Source organism: Mytilus edulis, chromosome 2, assembly GCF_963676685.1.
Source record: "Mytilus edulis chromosome 2, xbMytEdul2.2, whole genome shotgun sequence".
Taxonomy (NCBI): Eukaryota; Metazoa; Mollusca; class Bivalvia; order Mytilida; family Mytilidae; genus Mytilus; species Mytilus edulis.
The window spans coordinates 75,934,548-75,954,912 of record NC_092345.1 but is presented as its reverse complement, the minus strand read 5'-3'; the positions used below and the strand labels follow the sequence as shown (position 1 = coordinate 75,954,912).

Below are 20,365 nucleotides of genomic sequence, written 5' to 3'. Positions count from 1 at the left end.
AGGAAAATCTTTTATTTTGATATCAAAGAGAACAATCATTCTGTGAGTATTTAATGGCAATATATAATCCCCTAACACAGAAAAAATACATTGTATTGGAAAAAATTCTAACTTGATCTCTAACTTTTCATGGTGAAAACTGTATCACAAATATGAAGTCAGCATCTTCAAGCATGACCAAAAAAAAATGGACAACTGATTATTTAAGTGAACTTTTTAAGTGCAAGGACCATATTTCTGTACAAAGTCATCTGACAAGAACAAAATTCAAACTTGAACTGTAACTTGTCATGATAAAACTATATACCAATTATCTAATCAATATCTTGAAGAATGATAAAAAAAAAAGAATGGAACAATGATTATTTTACTGAACTTTCTAAGTCAAAGGACCATAACTCTGCACAAAATCATCAGAATGGAACAAAATTTGAAATTAATTTGTAACTTGTCATAATAAGACAATAAACAAAATATCAAATTAACAAACATCTTCAAGCATGAAGACAAAAGTGTGGAAAACTGATTTGCCGGACTGATAGATGGACAGACGAATGGAGTGCAAACCTAAAGTCCCCTTCGAATTTGGTAGAGGACTAAAAACTGTCAATAATTCAGAGTTGGTACAGACACACTTCAAAAGTAAGTGGTAGATTGAACCATGTTTTACAGAGCACCAAATCACATTATCAATTTACTTTGGGTTGAATTACTACTTATAAATAAAAAATCCTTGTAACATGCCAGAAGAGAAGATGTTTTTTTACACACACTCACAAAGCTTGGTAATCTGCTAATATATACCTTGGAGACATGAAGTAAACTTCTCTAGCTGAAACTCATGAATTAAATTTTACACAATTATCTATATTTTATTTCATAAGATACAACAATAATTTGAAACCATTAAAAAAACTGTATATTGTTCAACAATAATTATTTTTCTGTTTGTATGTTAATTTAAAAGACCTTGTCTGTTCTTCAGACTTAATAAATACTCAATATTTTATCAATTACACACACCTTTGTCTTTCATGGTAACACAGTATTGGTAATCTTGATAAAATGACTGTATATCTAGCAGCTCAATGTCAGATTTATATAGAGGTATATAACCATGATTCTTTACATCTTTTATGAAATTATGACTGATAGTACAAAAATAGTTCTGTCTTTCAGTTATCAGTGTACTTAGACAGTCTAAAGGAATCTCGTAATGAATCTCTCTTTCTTAAATGCTTTGCTGCTCTAGTAGCCACAAAGTCTTTCCTCACAGGACTAAGTCTTAATTCAAGAATGTTATTAATTTTTGACACAATTTCATTACCCACTTCTGAATCTGACTCGAAATCACTGTGTTTATAATCATGGCTTGTGAGGTAAGTTATCCTGAACACAGATTTACCTGAAAGAATATTATATATGATGTTAGCAAATAAAGACAACGGTAGTATATGGCTGTTCAATAGTCATAAAGTGAAAACAAATCCAGGTAACAAACTAAAACCCAGGGAAACAAATCCAGGTAACAAACTAAAACCAAGGGAAACAAATCCAGGTAACAAACTAAAACCAAGGGAAGCAAATTCAGGTAACAAACTAAAACCAAGGGAAACAAATGCAGGTAACAAACTAAAACCAAGGGAAACAAATCAACTATAAGAGGAAAACAAAATAACAACAGAAACACGGAATTTCAACAAAAAAAAATTACAACATACACAGATATTGACTATTTGATAAGAACTGCCATATTCCTGACTTGGTACAGGACATTATAGAAAAAATTTGTAAGGGTTCCGCGGAACCCAGTGTCTCGCCTACTATTGCTGTAAATCGCAGGCTCATAAAAATGAGGAAAAAAATCAATAAAATCATTCCTCTTGATACTATTTTTTTATTGTAAGAAGCTTCTGTCCAAGTTTGGTAAACATCCAGGATAGTTTATGAATCTTATAAATGTTAAAACAAATTTAACTGCAGACTGGATGTAATGTTAACTGGAAGAAAAACTAAGTCCATTTATAAGTAAAATACAGATACATGTACATTTTAACAAAATTCCCTTCTACATGTGTTATGCATGTATCTAAAAACACACATGTCACAGGTGTTTTACATGCATTATACACATGTTTCTTGCCACGCATGTGAATCATGCATAGTATACATGCTATATATAGATACTAGCTTTTGATCATAAACTTGCTTCAGTCCAAGTTTCGTACAAATCCAAAATGGTATAAAAAAGTTATTAAAATTTTAAAAACTTTAACCATAGAGTGAATGTAATGTTCAACTAAGTCCATTTATAAGTAAAATACGGAAAAATGGAATTTTATTTTTGCAAAATTTACTTTTGAATATTATCTTATGATCATAAACAAGCTTCTATCCAAGCTTAATAGAAATCTAGTATATTTAAAGAAAGTTATCCAAATTTCAAAAACTTTAACCACAGGGTGAATATTTGTGGCCACTGCCACCACCGAAGACGACGTCGACACGGACGGAATGTAGGATCCCTATGTGTCGCTTTTTCGACTAAAGTGGAAGGCTTGACAAAAATGGTAGATTGAACCTGGTTTCACTTTTGACTACAGAACAATATATATTTTATACATTTTCAAAAATTAAGTTTATCAATCTAGTTTTCAAAGGTTAAAATGTATAGTCTATAGTTTAATCAAAACTTTGAGTGTGCTTTTACTAAGAGATTGTTGTTATTTTCAAATGAGACATAAACTTGGGTGTGTTTGAAAAGTAAACATTAATGTTATTCCCGTTTCTAAAATGATCGAACTTTTCATTAGAATTTTACAATGTTTTTTGGCAGTTATTCTGTACTTTTTATGCTTTATTTTCTGTATTAGATGTGGATTTCACAGTTAAGTTATATATAATATATTTCCACAATATTGACAGACTACCTGTTGATTTCTCTTCCAAGATTTCACAAGATGCAATATTATCAGCATCATAAGTCATGGCCCTTTGTTTGAAAAATTTAGTCCCTTTTGAACCAACTGGGTCTACCTCTACCTTCTCTCCACTAACACCTGAAAAATGTCATGATATACATTAAAATTCAGAAATTATTGCATACAAGTTGTCCAGATATTATAATAATTAATCTCGCTTTTTTGTCCATTCATCCAAAATCCTATAGTAATAAATGCACATAATAATTTGTGAATGAACAGTATCGTGTTTCTACTTGACATAATGAATATAAATATTGTAAAAATAATATAAGTTATAGTCGTGTGATATTATCTATTTGAATTGAGAAACTGGGTCAAACAAGGTTTTTGTGTCTTTAACAATTCTTTTAGTTGACAACTTCCTAGAAAAACAACAGAAAGCATAAACAACAAGAATGTGTCCATAGTACACGGATGTCCCACTCTCACTACCATTTTACATGTTCAGTGGACCGTGAAATTGAGGTCAATACTTTAATTTGGCATTACAATTAAAAAGAATATATCATAGGGAATATGCGTACTAAATTTCAAGTTGATTGGACTTCAACTTCATTGAAAAGTACCTTGACCAAAAGCTTTAACCTGAGCTTGCACTATCTTTTTCTTTGTTCTGTGGACTTTAAAACTGGGGTCAAAACTTAAATTTGACATTAAAATAAGAAAGATCATATCATGGTGAACATGTGTACTAGGTTTCAAATTGATTGGACTTCAACTTCATCAAAAACTTCCCTGACCAAAAACTTTAACCTGAAGCAGAACAAACAGACTCACAGACAAACGGAGGCACAGACCAGAAAACATAATGCCTCTCTACTATCGTAGGTGGGGCATAAAAAGTCAAATGAAATGGTGGAGGGGTGTAAATATAGTAAACAAATAGTTATTGTTAAAATTTCCAAACAAGTTTTTCATTTTTTTTTTTTAAACAAGGAAAATCAAGAAATTTTGGTTTGTTGCCATGATAAGTTGTTCAATGTGTAATTTGTTTTTATTTTCTTGACTTGTACCTCAGACTACTTAGGACAACTTTAAAAATATGAATGATAATTTTTGAATTTGATGTTATATTATGGGCAATGAAGGCCCTTAATAGTGCCCCAATCTAATTAAAAACCAATCTCTCATCGCTCCCGTTTTCTGATATGTCGCGTGGGAGATCTTATGAAACACGCTTTGAGGTCACATGTGAGTGACCTTGTAGGTGTGTCTTTTTCGACCAATGAAAATGAGTCTTTGATGATCTTGAAAGTTAATCGTGAGGTAAAGGGATGTAACTCATTTTATTTACGAAGAAATCGTCAGTCCAAATAATTCATAAACTTTTTTGATTGGCTAATTAATAGGTCCTCGTCAAATCATTTGCATAACATTATAAATTCATAACTTCTAGTTAACTTACACGTGACCTCAAATCGGGTTTCGTTAGATCTCCCACGTGACATATCAGAAAACGAGAGCAACGAGAGATCGGTTTTTAATTACCGGTAGGTTGATATTGCCCCTACTCCTTTTTGAAACCATCCGTTTTTTAAGGATTTCAATGAGGATTATTCCAAAATAATTCGGTGGGTCAAAAATTGTTGATTGCACATTAAAAAAAAAGCCACCAAAATACATAGTGCTTAGATTTTAAGAAAACAAGATATTTATCAAGAACACATCCTGAATAGATTCCTAATAATTTACCCAGCTGAACATCTGTATTAGCTCTAAGGCGATGGACCATGCTGACAATATAACTTTTGTACTGATGACTTGTAAGAGAATCTGCCATTGTAGATACCTCATCCTCTGACCCTTCATTATGATGTCTTCTAGTACCTATAATAGAAACAAAAGAAGTTAGTACAGCAGTATATTTTTCCTGCATATCTAAAGAAAATCTTTTGTGTATAAAATAACTGGTCAATAATTATAGATTATAGTTGATCCTCATAACGAGATTGATTTTCTCACTTGAGCCGGGACGGCAAAAACGAGAAAGGCAATCGAGTTGAGATGACCAATGATAATCTGTTTATCGCTATTTTACCTATGACGACGTTGTCAATTTCATGTCAATTTCGTTAGCAATGCCACGTGTCTGCTTAGTTTCTAGCGATAACGTTTCCATCTCAAGTCATGTAGCATGATATGAAAATTATCACAAAAAAAGATCAAACGAAAAGTGCACAAAATAGCGATAATATAAATTACATAAGAGCATCAAACTCACAAAGACCTATACAGATTGTTGTAAAGAAAAATTTAGCCTGACACCATGCAAATTCAGTTTTGGCTAATTTAACATTTTAATAAAATTATAAATTTTCATCCAAGCCTGCTACTCTGAAATTGTCCCATGGATGGTAATCACTTCAAATCAATAGGACCTATAGTTTTCCCGAAGGCTTGATCTAATGGGCACTAGAACAGAAAGAGAAAATATAAATTGATAGTTTGTCTAAAAGAGAGCAAATTTTTGAAATTTTTTAGTTCTTACAGTTGATGCTTATCATAAACATTATTTTCTAATTCAGAAATTATTTGAAAAGTGTTTTTGATATATTATAATAATATAAAACGACTTACTATTTTCCCTGACTAGACTGAACTCCATTGTATCCATACTGGCTAAGGTAGCATCTAAATCAATTGACACCCCAGGTTCTTCCTGTTTTTCTAAATTGTAATTTAAGCCTGAAATGATAATAAATATTTTCTGTTATTGTCTTTTAGGTTTATGAATCATGAATTTTTTTTTATATAATTTCAATATTGATATTTTGTGTTGCATTGTGATAGTATGATTACCAGGAGGGTATCAGCTGGTGGATTGGATCCCTACCAAGGTTAAACTATAGACTTCAAACAAAAAATTGCTGCTTCTCCTCTAAGCATGAATAAGAGACTTGTGTGATAAGTTTCAGAGTCATGAGCTTGTGTATGGTGACTCGACATCATGCAGACTGTTACTTTGTGAACAAGCATTTCAAAATTTTGGCTCTGAGTATAGGTCTAGTACAAAGCATCATATCAAACTAACATGTTATTGTCCTGAATATGCAAGTAAAACTTACTATCCAACCATCAAAATTAAAAAATTTAATTCAGTTAAACTGTAAAATTTAAATTGTTTTGGAATCTGTACATTTTAACTTGTGGTGAGCTTAAAAGATTTTTAATTAATTGATTGTTGGTTGTTTAAAATCCAGTGGTAAAAGATTTCTACTCACCCATTAGACAATATTATAGATTTTTCTATTCCAGAAGCATTATTTTACTGGTTTCAATATATATGCTTTACCATTTTTATCATCGTTGTTTATTTATAAATACATTTTTACCTGGTCTTGGCCTAATCTTTCTTCTCTTTAAAATTCTCTGTAGTATATCTCGCATTGGGATATTCATACTTTCCATCTGAAATTTGTTAAATCCTCTGTTTGGTACATATCTGGAAAAGAATTGTATACCATGGAAATATCTTTGATAGATCATGCAATTATAAACCAATAAGATACAACAAATATTAGTACTTTTAATCTTTCCGTATTAGTATGGTTTCCGTGTACCTCACATCTCAAATAAAGTTTCAATCTACTTAATGGGGGAAATTTACCAATATCTCTGTATTGGTGATTATTCCATATATCATTTAACCTTGTTAATATATATATTTTAAGTATTAAGTAAATCAATTTATTTTCTTGACTATGTTGCATTCAAATTCAAAATAATCTTAATGAAACATATTTATGTTATTATGTGAAATCTTCAATTTTGTTTGTAGTCCACATTTACTATAGACATTGCAAGGACCTGTGAAGGATTATGTAAGGTACACAAGGATAAGACAACACAAGAACACAATTTTTTAGCATAGACATTTTTTTTCTCAACTTACATTGTGACCACAAAGGAAGATTTTGGTGATTTTGCAGTTGGTAAGTCTTTTTCAACAAGAGCTAGTTTAGAGAATCCAAATTTAGAGACTGGTTCTTTAGGATCCAGACTGGGAAAATCCATGTCAACTTCACCATCATCCTCTGCTATATGTAGACAGTATCTTTCTATATTGTCACTAGAAATATAATATAAATAGTTTTATTTTCTCAGTTACTGCATAGCTTTAAAATTCTTTTGTAAAATATGAAAGCTTGAATATTTTTTCTTCAAAATCAATCAATGCTTTTCAATGTCAGTATAATAAATTAGTTTTTTATTCTGTCAGATAATCTCATTCAAGTATAGAGCTTTGTATTAATGAAGTACAAGCACTTTACTAATGGGTTTGTTTATTGTATGCTGGTCAGAATGGATTTGGTTAGTTGCAGCAATACACTTGATTCCAAATATTATCTTTCCTTCAAAGTATTTTGTTTTAGACAACAATATAATAACATTATATCATTTGTTTGTTTCTTGTATATAAAATCACTGTCAGTATGTTGAGCAATTAACTTGACAAATGATATAAATCAGAAGATTTTTTTCTGGTAAAGGAAATGAAGTGAACCAAAAATATTGGCCAATGAATTTTGGTACATGCTTTTTTTTTTTGTGTATGTCAAAGTTCAATTTTATTTCAGCTCTATGTTTTCTTTTGAATGTTTTGTTTCTGTAGAAAATAAAAAAAATTTCAAGTCAATGTTCTAATCATCTGCTTAGGATGTTACATACATTTATGTATTCTTTGACCTGGATAGAACTTACTGAAGCATGGGTTCTCTCCCTTCATTAGTATACTGCCAGCACACTAGTCCAATCAATTCCTGAATTTTTGCTGTTGCTATAACAACAACTGATATTGGATAACTTCTGTCGGCAGGCAAAGCCATTGTTAAGAATATATCCATCTTTTTAGTTGCCCCAACACTTGCCTGAAAAAAATTGTTGAACAAAATGTACTGAAAAATACATTAAATACAGATAGGTCCAATAAATTATAAATAATATTAAATACAAAAAATCTTAATACTGTCTTTGCTGTCCTTCAGTAATTAAAATAACTTGTTAGTTTCAGTCTTTATGTTTTACATATTTTTGTTTTTTTTATTGACTGCAGTGCATTTATAATTTGTGAGAAAAAAAATTGCTAATCAATATAGAAAAAAAAATTATCCGTATTCTGAAGGGGCATTTAAAAGAAATAAACTTCAAATTCTACTTCTAGATTTTGTCATCTAAATACCTTTCCATCAAATTTGGCATATTCCAGGAAAGGATTTGATCCTGTAATAGCAGCATTTTCTAACAACCATGATAAGGAAGACATTTTTGGTTTCTTTTTCTCTTCATTTTCTTGTGGTAATTGCTTCTTATCAAATAAATGTCCTTTCTCTTCCACTAAAAATGAAATGAACAAAGTTATCAGACATTTTTTACAAGGTTACGCATATGCTAGGTAGTGTCTGTTGTACAATAATATAAATGAATTCAAGCCAGTACTGACACATTAAGTATCAAGGTCTTACTACAGATATCACATTAACTTTAACATTATCAATGACCCTTGAAATTAAGGTCAAGGTCAGATGAACCCTGTCCATCATGAACTGCAAGATCAACATGCATATAAACCTTAAAATCATTCCATACACCAAATAAAGTTGACCTATATTGATAACATTTTCTGAGAAACAGACCTAACACCTGTAACTTAACACTAATCAATGAACAATGAAGTGAAATTCAGATGACCTCTGCCAAACGGACATGTACACTAAACAATCATTTTATACAGCAATATAGTGGTATTTCTACTTATAGTGTCTGAAACAGAGACCTAACCAACAAAATTATACATTGACCAATTAATCATCAAATGTAGTCAAAGTAAGATTAACAGTATCTGATAAATGCACTTTACCACAAAAACTAAACATTTATCCCTGATCCATGAAGGGGTTCTTTCAGGTGAACCATGTCTGACGGACATGTAAACCTTGCAATGATTCTATAAAAATATTATATTCTTACTCATAATGAATCACACTAAAAGAAGTGGCTGTACTATGAAAATATGATCAAGATCAACAGAGATATGCCAGACAGAAACTTAAGAAACTAATCCCAACTATATACAAGTAAGAAACTAATCTCAACTATATACAAGTAAGAAACTAATCTCAACTATATACAAGTAAGAAACTAATCTCAACTATATACAAGTAAGAAACTAATCTCAACTATATACAAGTTAGAATTATCAAGGTCTTCTTACATCTGAAGTATGAAGCTTTATTCAGTTTATGCTCCCACCTAATAAGCGTCCTTAGGCCTTAACAATGTTTGTTATAGGGGGAGGGTTGAGATCTAAACAAAAAATATGTTTATACCTGCCACATTTTTACGCCTGTCCCAAGTCAGGAGCCTCTGGCCTTTGTTAGTCTTGTATTATTTTTAATTTTAGTTTCTCGTGTACAATTTGCAGTTTAGTATGGCGTTCATTATCACTGAACTAGTATGTATATTTGTTTAGGTGTCAACCGAAGGACACTTCCGGGTGCAGAAATTTCTTGCTGCATTGAAGACCTGTTGGTGACCTTCTACTGTTGTCTGTTCTATGGTCGGGTTGTTGTCTCTTTGACACATTCCCCATTTCCATTCTCAATTCTATTGTTTGTCAAAGCTGGAATGACCAAGAGTACCCACTGAAAGTAACTTGTGAATAGAACAACAAAATCTTTCTCATATAGTTATTACAATAAAGTTTCTTCATGTACTGCGAAAGTACTTTAATTCGTGGGTATCAATTTTCGTGGTTTAAGCAATATTTACATGTTCATGGGTTTTTAAATTCGTGGATTTTAGTTTTCTAAAAAACAAATTGAAAAATTAAAGCCTTTAGAAACGAGGTTACAAATAGTCTGGATTGAAGAAAATTGCAAAGTAAACATTGACCCATGCAAACCATAGCAAATTAACCCAAGATAAAGTGATCAACAGATTAAGGACCATCAAAGGTGCTAATTAGGCCAAAAACATGTCACCTAAAGAAATCAGTAATATAAACAAATGATATAAACGTATCTTGAATTGTCAAATAATTCTTATCAAGATCAAGCCAAGCAAGTAATTATCATTTCTCATATGTACGAGAACTATGAGGATATACAATGAACACTTTATCATACTAGCATATCAATACCTGAAATCTGACTTTCATCGAAAAACATTATTTTTATAAGAATTAAAAGATCAAAAGTTGTACAGTTTAGGGTATTAAAGATTGAATAGGTATAATCCTGCATGCAGTTGTAGTTCTGTGACTGCTATTAAAGTATTCTCAGATTCGAGGTTTTTTTTTAAATATAAAATATATTCATGGGGATCTTTCCATGTCATGATTGGAACAATGGTTGTTTTATTTCATTGGACACTTAAATTCGTGGATAAAGTCATCCACGAAACCACGAAAATTGATACCCCATGAATAAAAGTACTTTCACAGTAAATGATGAAAATAAAAGTAGCCCTTTAATGGGGCTGCACCCCTCTGATACTAAAAACAAAATATTCTATCCTAAACTCTGAACCATTATTCTTAGTGTACCATTGTATTCACTAGATGAATCTCTCCATGGAACATTTTTTATTTTACGCTGACTTCTTCTTTCTTTCTTCATTCTCTCTAACTTCTGTGCTGTATTTGATCTTCTCCTATGACCTGAAAAATGAACAAAATGCATGTTTGTCTATTTAATACAACTACAGTCAAACCTCATTGTGTCTGACTTGGTTATGTCGAAAACTTGGTAGAGTCACAGTTATTTCTCAGTCCCGCTAAAATTCCTGTTTGATCAATGTATATTTACCTTTGATAAGTCGAATTCATTTCCAAATGAGTTAAGTATGTTTATCTTCTTTAGTCTGACATAAAAACAAAAACGCTTATACATCACCTAATCTGAGATTTAATGAATAGTTAGAATTCAAATTCAGTATTTACAATGAATAAAAGGACAAAGACAACTAGAATTGCTATTGCAAGCAATAGCGGATGTCACCCTTCCCCCCATTGCCACTAAGCGGCAGCCATTTCAAAAACTTTTAACAGTGAATGCACATATTTGCATGGCTATACCTTTTTCTGTAAATTTTCAGTACATATAGATCATTTTTAAAAACATGACATTTCTGCTGTTTCCATGGCAATGGCAGCCATTTTGAAATTTTCAAAGTCAAAAGTCTCATCTATACATGCCAGTTTACAATAATATTAAGTTTCATTAAGTTTGGAGCATTTCGAAAATATTTGACATTTTCCCAGTTTCCATGGCAACGGTAGCCATTTTTGAAATTCCAACTTCAAAAGTCTCATGCAGACTTGACAGTCAACAGTCCTATTAAGTTTCATCAATTTTGGAGCATTTTGAAACTTTTGAAACTTTTGACATTTTGATTTGTTCCTATGGCAACAGAGACCATTCCCAAAAGTTAATGGCATATACCACATTGGTACATGGGAGGGACCATACCATCAAAGTTTCGATCAATTTGATCTACCATTTTAAGAAAGTAAATGGCACTTTAAGGTTTTTGAACCATTTTGACTTGTTTTGCATTGTTTCCATGGTAACGGCAGACATTTTTGAAATTCTAACGCCAAATTCCACATCTACCAATGTTGCTCATCGTTACTGTAAAGTTTCGTTAAATTTGGAGCATTCTGATATTTTTGAAATTTTTTATGTAGTTTCCATGGCAACATAGTAGTTCCAATGATTGCCAAAATCCTCCAAAACCAGTATATAGTGGGCACCTACATTGTATCAAAGTATAATGATTCTGAGTTTAAGCATATCCAAATAATTCATTAAAACCAAAAACTGGATTTTTTCACAATTGTTCTGTTTCCATGGTAACGGCAGCCATTTTTTAGTTCCAAAGTTGCACTGCAACTCGAAAGTCGGGGTTCCTTGTTATAGTGAACTATCATTTAGATTGGTTCCTTTGGTTCCGAGAAAGCGGTCGGACAAAATTAGGTGGAAGAAAAACAAGAGGCTCTCAATGATTATTTTGGCTTTTCAATTTATTTAAATGTTTTTTGGATCGTCCTATTTTCTTCAAAAGCCAAAAAAAATAATCATTTTCTCCTATGTTCTATTTTAGCCATAGGAGCTATGTTTCTTGACATACAAGGAAATAAAATATAAAATTTATACTAGATACTCTGAAACTCATTTAGCCTAAGTTTGGCTGAAATTGATACAGCAGTTTCAAAGGAGAAGATTTTTTAAAGTAAGTCAACATGATGAACAAATTGTGAAAAAAGTCTTTAAAGGGCTATAACTCCTTAAGGGGTCAATTGACAATTTTGGTCAAATTGACTTAATTGAAGATCTTACTTTGCTGAACATTATTGCTGTTTACAGTTTATTTCTATCTATAATTATATTCAAGATAATAAACAAAAACAGCAAAATTTCCTTAAAATTATCAATTCAGGGGCAGCAACCCAACAACAGGTTGTCTGATTCATCTGAAAATTTCAGGGCAGATAGATCTTGACCTGATAAACAATATTACCCAACGTCAGATTTGCTCTAAATGCTTTGGTTTTTGAGTTATAAGCCAAAAACTGCATTTGACCCCTATGTTCTATTTTTAGCAATGGCGACCATGTTTGTTGATAGATCATAACTTCGGATAAAATTTACAAACTAGATACCATAAGGAACATTCAATTAAAGTTTGGAAGTATTTGGCCCAGTAGTTTCAGAGGAGAAGATTTTTGTAAAAGATTACTAATATTTACGAAAAATGGTTAAAAATTGACTATAAAGGGCAATAACTCCTAAAGGGGTCAACTGACCATTTCCGTCATGTTGACTTATTTGTAAATCTTACTTTGCTGAACATTATTCCTGTTTACAGTTTATCTCTATCTATAATAATATTCAAGATAATAACCAAAAACAGCAAAATTTCCTTAAAATTACCAATTCAGGGGCAGCAACCCAACAACGGGTTGTCTGATTCATCTGAAAATTTCAGGGCAGATAGATCTTGACCTGATAAACAATATTACCTCACGTCAGATTTGCTCTCAATGCTTTGGTTTTTGAGTTATAAGCCAAAAACTGCATTTGACCCCTATGTTCTATTTTTAGCAATGGCGACCATGTTTGTTGATAGATCAAAACTTCGGATACAATTTATAAATTAGATACCCTAAGGAACATTCAGTTAAAGTTTGAAAGTATTTGGCCCAGTTGTTTCAGAGGAGAAGATTCTTGAAATAGTTTACGACGACGACAGATAGACGACGACGGACGCCAAGTGATGTCATAAGCTCACTTGTCCCTTCGGGACAGGTGAGCTAATAATAATACGGAAAAAGAAACAGAGGAAAAGCAATATGTCACCCGACATTGTCGATCGGGTGACATAATTATATGTCAAATTTATAATTGAATGCAATGCAGACAAACCTGATCACATATCTAAGAACTGATTTGTTTTGCAAGTGATTTCATAATACATGTAATAAGAGAGACTAACCTTTGAAAAAATTTGTTTGTGTAATGATGTTATTTGTGAATGTTATGTATCTGTACTTGTGTTAAATGATTATGAGGAACCATAAAGTATGGAGATTGAATACACAATCATAATGTGTCGTATAGAAACGAAATAAAGGGACATTGTTCAATATATCTAGTTTACACTTATCACAAACTGTATTTCCTGAATTCAAAATTTATTACGCCCTACTTGAGCTCGAATCAAACCACAGATAAGTCAAATACTTTTGTCCTGTCCCCTAGACTTCGACATAACAAGGTTCAGCTGAATAAACAATTTCTACCATAAAACTGCTTAAAAATGCTGTGGCATATTCTGATTCATATTATCATACTTTATCTACATTTAGATTTTAAACTTTATTTTCAAATGGATGCCAAGTTACAAGAGACTTTGCAGCCTTGAGAGTTTAAAAGTATGCAGACTCATATGCTAATTTCAGACTAGAACCTTCCTGGCAAAACATGGTCGCAATCAGAACACATCGGGCCATTCAGCTTATTTGCTTTGTCAATGAAAGAGGTGTCAGGTTGACCCAGGGTCATTGCATAAATCAGCTCCCATAATGCATTGCACTTTGCTTTATCTCATTGGTCATGTGACAATCTTTCAAAGTGAATGTAAAATGCAAAAATCGATAGGTCACTGTGAAAATTGTCCAGAAAATAAAGGGTGGCAGGTTCATTTGTAGATGAAACTTACATAAATGAAGAGATAAATGAAAAAGGAAAAAATTGAAGCCCGATTAATATGGATCCATGGGTTAGGTTGATGACAGGACAGGACAAAGGTGTGTCATTATAAATATGGATTCATTTACAAGTTTCTGTCAGAGTCCATTCCACTGACATTAATACTAACCATATCCCATATCAGGGAGGATATCATAGGAACTTGACAGGTTGGTGTCAGAGTCCATTCCACTGTCACTAATACTTGAAGAATCATGTCTGGAAAAAAATATATCATTTCATTAATCATTCTCTCCTTCTTAGATTTAAGAAAATGTGGTATGAGTGCCAATGAGAAAACTTTCCATCCGAGTCACAATTAATAAAAGTAAACCATTATTGGTCATAGTTCGGTCTTCAACACAGAGTCATGGCTTACACTGAATAGCAAGCTAAAATGACTAGTGTAAAACCATGCAAACGTGAACACCAATGCTTTAATCTACACAAATAAAATGATTCAAGGAGCTCAGCCTGATACCACCACAGAGGTCAAACCCTGAAAAGTTGGGGCAAGTTTGACCAATATTTAAGCTTGATACTGTCTGAATTTGGATTGTGAGTTAAGTTTTGACATAATATGTTTCTAACACAATGTTAATGTGGTCAAAGATCTAAATCAAAGTTCTTGTAAGTACTGAAGGGTAAAGATTGCTTTATTTTATCACATGGAAGTAAAATTAAATATTGCATTTCCAATAAAGCATTTTTTGTAGTTATTTCAACTATAGTTCTGGACAATGGGAGATAACTCCAAATTTAAAGGTGATTTTAACAATGACATCATTTATATTTTTAGAACAGATATAAGATTCCTGCACCTTGCAAAAGTTATAACATGGTTTTGTGATTTGATACCTAAGCGTATATTTAAATTAATAAATTTCTGTAAGTGTTAAGGGATAGGATGTATAGAATGTTATGATCAATGCACTATATTTTGTGTATCAAAAATGTAGAGATTTTAGATATCAAGTCAGTAACATATGATTTTGATTGCATTTCATGCAATCTTTACCCAAAAAAATCTATTGTGCATTACTGTGCTATTGCACAATACTGTTCAATTGAAGAATTCTTCTTGAAACTTTTCAAAAATTTTGAAGACACACACTTTATTGTACAGAAACTTCTACACAAATCCTTTTTTTGGTCCCTTATTCCTAATCTGTTAGTACCACAACCCCAAAAATCAATCCCAACCTTTCTTTTGTGGTATTGAACCTTCTTGTATTTCATAGTTTTATTCACTTAAATTTAAGTCTGGAAACAACACTTATGGACCCCACAACAAACAACAACTACTGAACATCAGATTCCTGACTTAGGACAGGTGCAAACAATTGCAGCCAGTTTAAACGTTTTACCAACCGTCACCCTTATCTGAAACAATAGTGTTACATCACAACATAGAAAGACACACTATAAAATATCAATTGAAATGACTTAATGAACTCAATTATAAACATAAAATCACAAGTGAACTGACAACATACACCAAACGATATTCATATTTTGATAATTTTACAGCCTACCTCTTATTGACTCTTTTGCTTCAAATAAACAAGTTTTATGATATAAGTTTTTAGCTGTTGTAAACCCTATGATTTAGGACTGCTGAAATATTATACGATCAGTGATGCAATCCTTTTAAATGTTATTTCAGGGTATAGAGTGTGGTCAAAGTTAGACTGATGGTTCAGCAAAGAGTTTTGAAAATTTTTCTATCATGTATTTGTCATCATGGTCATACATGGTCTGCATCTATCATGTCTATAATCATTCTCTTTACTTTGTATGCTGAAATGAGTAATACTAATAGGAAAAGGGATTGTAAACATTGTAAACTAGACCTAGGACATCTTCATTGTAGTCATTGGTTTTACAAGCATGAGTCAGGACTAAGGATTCATATGTGATTTTAGCATGTACATGTACAGGATTGTATATACAATACTATAAATAATAAATGGGGAATGTGTCCATGGGACCCCGATGATGCCCCAGCTTGCATATACATTGTAATATAAAGTTATATAGGGACATAACATATGCACTGTTTATAACATTTTTCAAAAGACAGGTTTATGGCAAATAACACAAAGTATGTGTTTAAATGTTTCTCTAAAATGATTGTCTATACATCTGTATAGAGTATTAGACTGTTTACCTGCTTTTAGAATCATATTCATCATAATCTTCACTCTCAATAATTAATTCACACATCCCTGTGTCATCACTGGTAATGAATGAGTTTCTCAAGTGAGAGATCAGAAATCTGGCATTATCTGTCATAGCCATGGTTACAGCCTATCTGTTTAAGTAAATCTGAAGAAAAAAAACACATGTAAAAAGTACAAACCTCATACTAATACCAATATTCTAATTCTGTATCTCATTTCTTATCTACAAAGTAAGTGTTGTGACAATGTTATGTATAACTATTTGTTGTTCATTTGCAGGATTGAAATTGTCTTATTGTCATGTTCTGTGAGACCAAGCTTGATTGAAAGTAATTAATTACCATAATAACGATTACCACACCACCTTCTGTATGTGCTTGTCTCAAGTCAGGAGCCTGAAGTTTAGTGGTTGCATTGGTTCATGCCTTAAATTTGGATGGACAGCTTTCTTATATTCTAATTTGAACTACAATGTAGTTATTAAAGCATGAAAGGGCGTTTAAGGAAACTACAATTCTAATAATAGCAGATAAACTCCATAACAGATATGTGAGGGTGAAGATGAAATGCAATTTGTAATGATGATATGTTAAACATTGTATAACCAGATGCTCTGCAGGGCGCAGCTTTATATGACCGCAGAGGTTGAACCCTGAACGGTTGGGGCAAGTATGAACACAACATTCAAGCTGGATTCACCTCTAAATTTGGATTGTGATTAAATAGTTGATACAGCATAGGTTTCTGATACAGAATGAATGCAGTCTAATGAACTTAAAAAATTTTTGCCTTTGAGGAATTCACTATGCTGTTGAATATTAATCCTCTCAAAAAAATGTTTGAAGAAATTTTCTTTTTATTTATGAAATCTGTCAAAATGTCAAAATGTCGAAATCGATGTGTGACTGTAAAAACTGTCTAATAATGAGAAAATAAAGGTTGGCAGGTAAGTGAAACTTACATAAATGAAGAGATAAATGAAAAATGAACAGATTGATGCCCGATTTATATAATTCCAAGGCCGTCAGTCGGCACCAGAAGCGACGAAGCAGCGCATCTATTTTGGGTGGGCAAATATCCACTTTTTGATATGGGACGGGCTCTGACCTCCCACGGTCCCAGCTTGTCTGGCAAAACAGCCGTTGGACGTCAGAGTAATCTCGTACTAGTGTCAGTTGTTTGTTTAACTTATGGTGATTAAAAAGGTGTCAACAATACACGTAGCATAATGTCATAATCAATTATAAAGACCTAATTAAGAATTGAAAATTAATTTCCAATAACAACAACCAACCAACATCATACTTGTATTCTTCTAGTAGTCCGAGTTTGGTATAGTCCGAGTTAGGTATAGTCCGATTTTGGGAGGCCAATTATGTTATAGACCGAGTTTGTTATAGTCCGATTTTGTTATAGGCCGAGATATCATGGATTCAGCTAGTCCATCGATGTAAGGCGTCAAAGAAATCAAAGAGCTGAAAGCTCTGAAGAAAAATGACGCCACTGTCTCTAATATTGGGATAGTTTTTATGCAAGTCTTGATTTTCACATACCGTAATTAGTTTAACAATGCAACATGTCTCGTAAGCATATTATTGATATTCGTATATATATGTGTGTGTGTGAAGTGAAGGTGACAACTGGCTGTTTTTTAAGACAAATGAATAGGTCAAGACTACCTGAATTGTACAAATAAATACCGTAGAAAGGCTTGTATATTTCTCACTGGTACATAGTCTGAATCCGGTTCCGTTCGTGCCCACTCATGTTCGCCCCTTTCACTTTCATTCCCTACATGTTCGCACCCAATCTTAATTGGTTTTGTGTTTAATAACTCTGTAAGCAAGTGTTTTCTTATAAGTATAATTGTTGTCATTGTTTTTTTGTGTTGAATAAATCTTAATCATGTTTTAGATAGCGTATTGTTAAAAATTATAATAATCCTTTCTAAATAAAGTGGTATTTTGTCAACGTTTTATTTTGTGTTGAATAACTCTTAATCATGTTTTGGTTAGTGTATTGCTATAACTTTGTTTCATTGACTTCTTTCAAAATGAAGTGAGATTCTGACTATGTTTTTTTCTGTGTGTTGAATAGATTTTATCATGTTTTGGTTATAATAGTGGATTGCTATATTTTGGTTCCTATATTTTATTGTTTCGTTGTTTCAGATCAAAGGGACCAAGCTGTTAAAAACAATTATCTTTTGTGTTTTCCTTTAAAATCTTCAATGTTTTACTCATACCAAGCTATAAATACATTCAGTATTTACACCAAAGCAATTTAAAACAACAATCATGATTTTCCAATTATTCAACTTGAATTTGAATTAAAATTGGGCGCAAATGAGTAGAGTGCAAACGGACCTTCGGTGCGAACGTGCGAGGTGCGAACGTGTAGGGTGCGAAAGTGAATTGGACGCGAACAGACCTGGTACCACATAGTCTGAACCCCCTTCTCCCACAAAATATTAAGTAAATAATCTTTTTGTTACTGTTATCAAAGGTTTAATGAAACTCAGGTAATTTCAAACATTTGTCAAAGAATTCTAGTCAAACCGGCACCTGGTTAAATTGGCACCTGGACAAATCAGCACCTGGTTAAATCGACACCTGATATAGTCAATTTGTCACCCATATTAAATATAAATTTTAACAGTATTTTAAGCAAAAAGAGTAAAAATAAGTAAGGGGTTGCCAGGATTTTTTTCAGTATTTAAGCAAAAAGAGTTAAACATGTTAAATACTAACTTTCACATTTTTGGGTGTTCATGTACATTTTGTATATATTTATTTTTCTCAACTTAATGACTTTTTTGGTGTATTTTTAATGATATATATATGAGTAGTCAAAATAATTATTACGTCTGGCAAGGCTTTTTAAATTTTATTCTGGGACACCTTTCTATGACTGCAAGGCTATGTTTATTTTTTTCTGGGACGCCTTCCTACGAACTTCATAGGAAGACATCACAGAAAAAAAAATAGCCTTGCCAGACGTCATAATTATTTGGACTAATACATGAGATATTGGATATTTTTATGCATTATTTAAACCAGTTGAGCATTTTACAGGATTGTTTGTTTAATGCTTTTTAAACTTTACTGAAAAAAAACACCTTAAATTTGCTTATTATTTGGCATGAAAGTTTGATTTATTGAAAGGGACTCATAGTTTTCCATTTTATTTTAATAATTGTCTAATTGTTAAAACAACAGCTTGGGTAAGGGCTTCGTTGTTTACCTTTATACACAACAACATAGTTCACTTTGGTTTCGTTGTTTACCTAAATACACAACAACATATTCACTATGTACTTGGTAACAGTTATTAATTAATTGAATAGAAAATATTATAACAAATATTATTGGATGCCGAATTGACGTCAAATAGGTGCCGATTTGACTAGATGCCAATTTAACCAGGTGCCGACTTGACTTGTACGTTTCAATTCCTCTGCGATCGTTTGCGGTATTTTCTTGAGAAAAACCTATTTTCCATCATCAAAGAGAAGAAGAAACTGCTTGAAAATGATTCTGGAACGCTTCATGATTGTTAAAATAAGTTAAATTCACTCACTATGTTTTACAATTTTAAAACTTGCGATGTTTAAACAGGAAGTTTCAAAAGCATGTGTAAAAGAAGAAATTAACCGGTGAGAGTGGAAATCCGTACATAACAGATATCACTATAGTACGACTTTGAAAGCAAAACAGTTCCATCCTTTTGTAAAACAGTCTTTAATATACCTATCACATTAATGTTTGACGGGTCTTAAGCTTATTCAAACCATAAAAGTCGGTATGAAACACCAAAACGGAATGAACAATAACCGATTACGTTTTGTAGTTTACAAATTCTAAACTGGTTCCCGTCAAACTACAACACTTTGTTCGAGTGTAGTGGAATACAAGTAGAAACCAGTTAGTTTGTAAACTGGTTCCTGGCT

General features: G+C 32.1%; 1 protein-coding gene across 1 annotated transcript in view; it reads right to left on the bottom strand.

Annotated features, from left to right (window-relative positions):
- Nucleotides 1-851: 851 nt before the first annotated feature.
- The window catches only part of LOC139512980 (target of rapamycin complex 2 subunit MAPKAP1-like), a 19,936-nt gene continuing 422 nt past the window's right edge, over nucleotides 852-20,365 (bottom strand). The window contains exons 2-12 of the mRNA XM_071301014.1: nucleotides 16,404-16,561; nucleotides 14,364-14,452; nucleotides 10,528-10,641; nucleotides 8,164-8,318; nucleotides 7,686-7,852; nucleotides 6,877-7,053; nucleotides 6,317-6,426; nucleotides 5,562-5,669; nucleotides 4,677-4,811; nucleotides 2,931-3,059; nucleotides 852-1,405 (exon numbers count right to left, since the gene is read on the bottom strand). Coding sequence (XP_071157115.1) covers nucleotides 1,176-1,405; nucleotides 2,931-3,059; nucleotides 4,677-4,811; nucleotides 5,562-5,669; nucleotides 6,317-6,426; nucleotides 6,877-7,053; nucleotides 7,686-7,852; nucleotides 8,164-8,318; nucleotides 10,528-10,641; nucleotides 14,364-14,452; nucleotides 16,404-16,534 — 1,545 coding nt within the window. The 5' untranslated portion in view covers nucleotides 16,535-16,561 and the 3' untranslated portion in view covers nucleotides 852-1,175. The remainder of the gene's footprint in view (nucleotides 1,406-2,930; nucleotides 3,060-4,676; nucleotides 4,812-5,561; nucleotides 5,670-6,316; nucleotides 6,427-6,876; nucleotides 7,054-7,685; nucleotides 7,853-8,163; nucleotides 8,319-10,527; nucleotides 10,642-14,363; nucleotides 14,453-16,403; nucleotides 16,562-20,365) is intronic.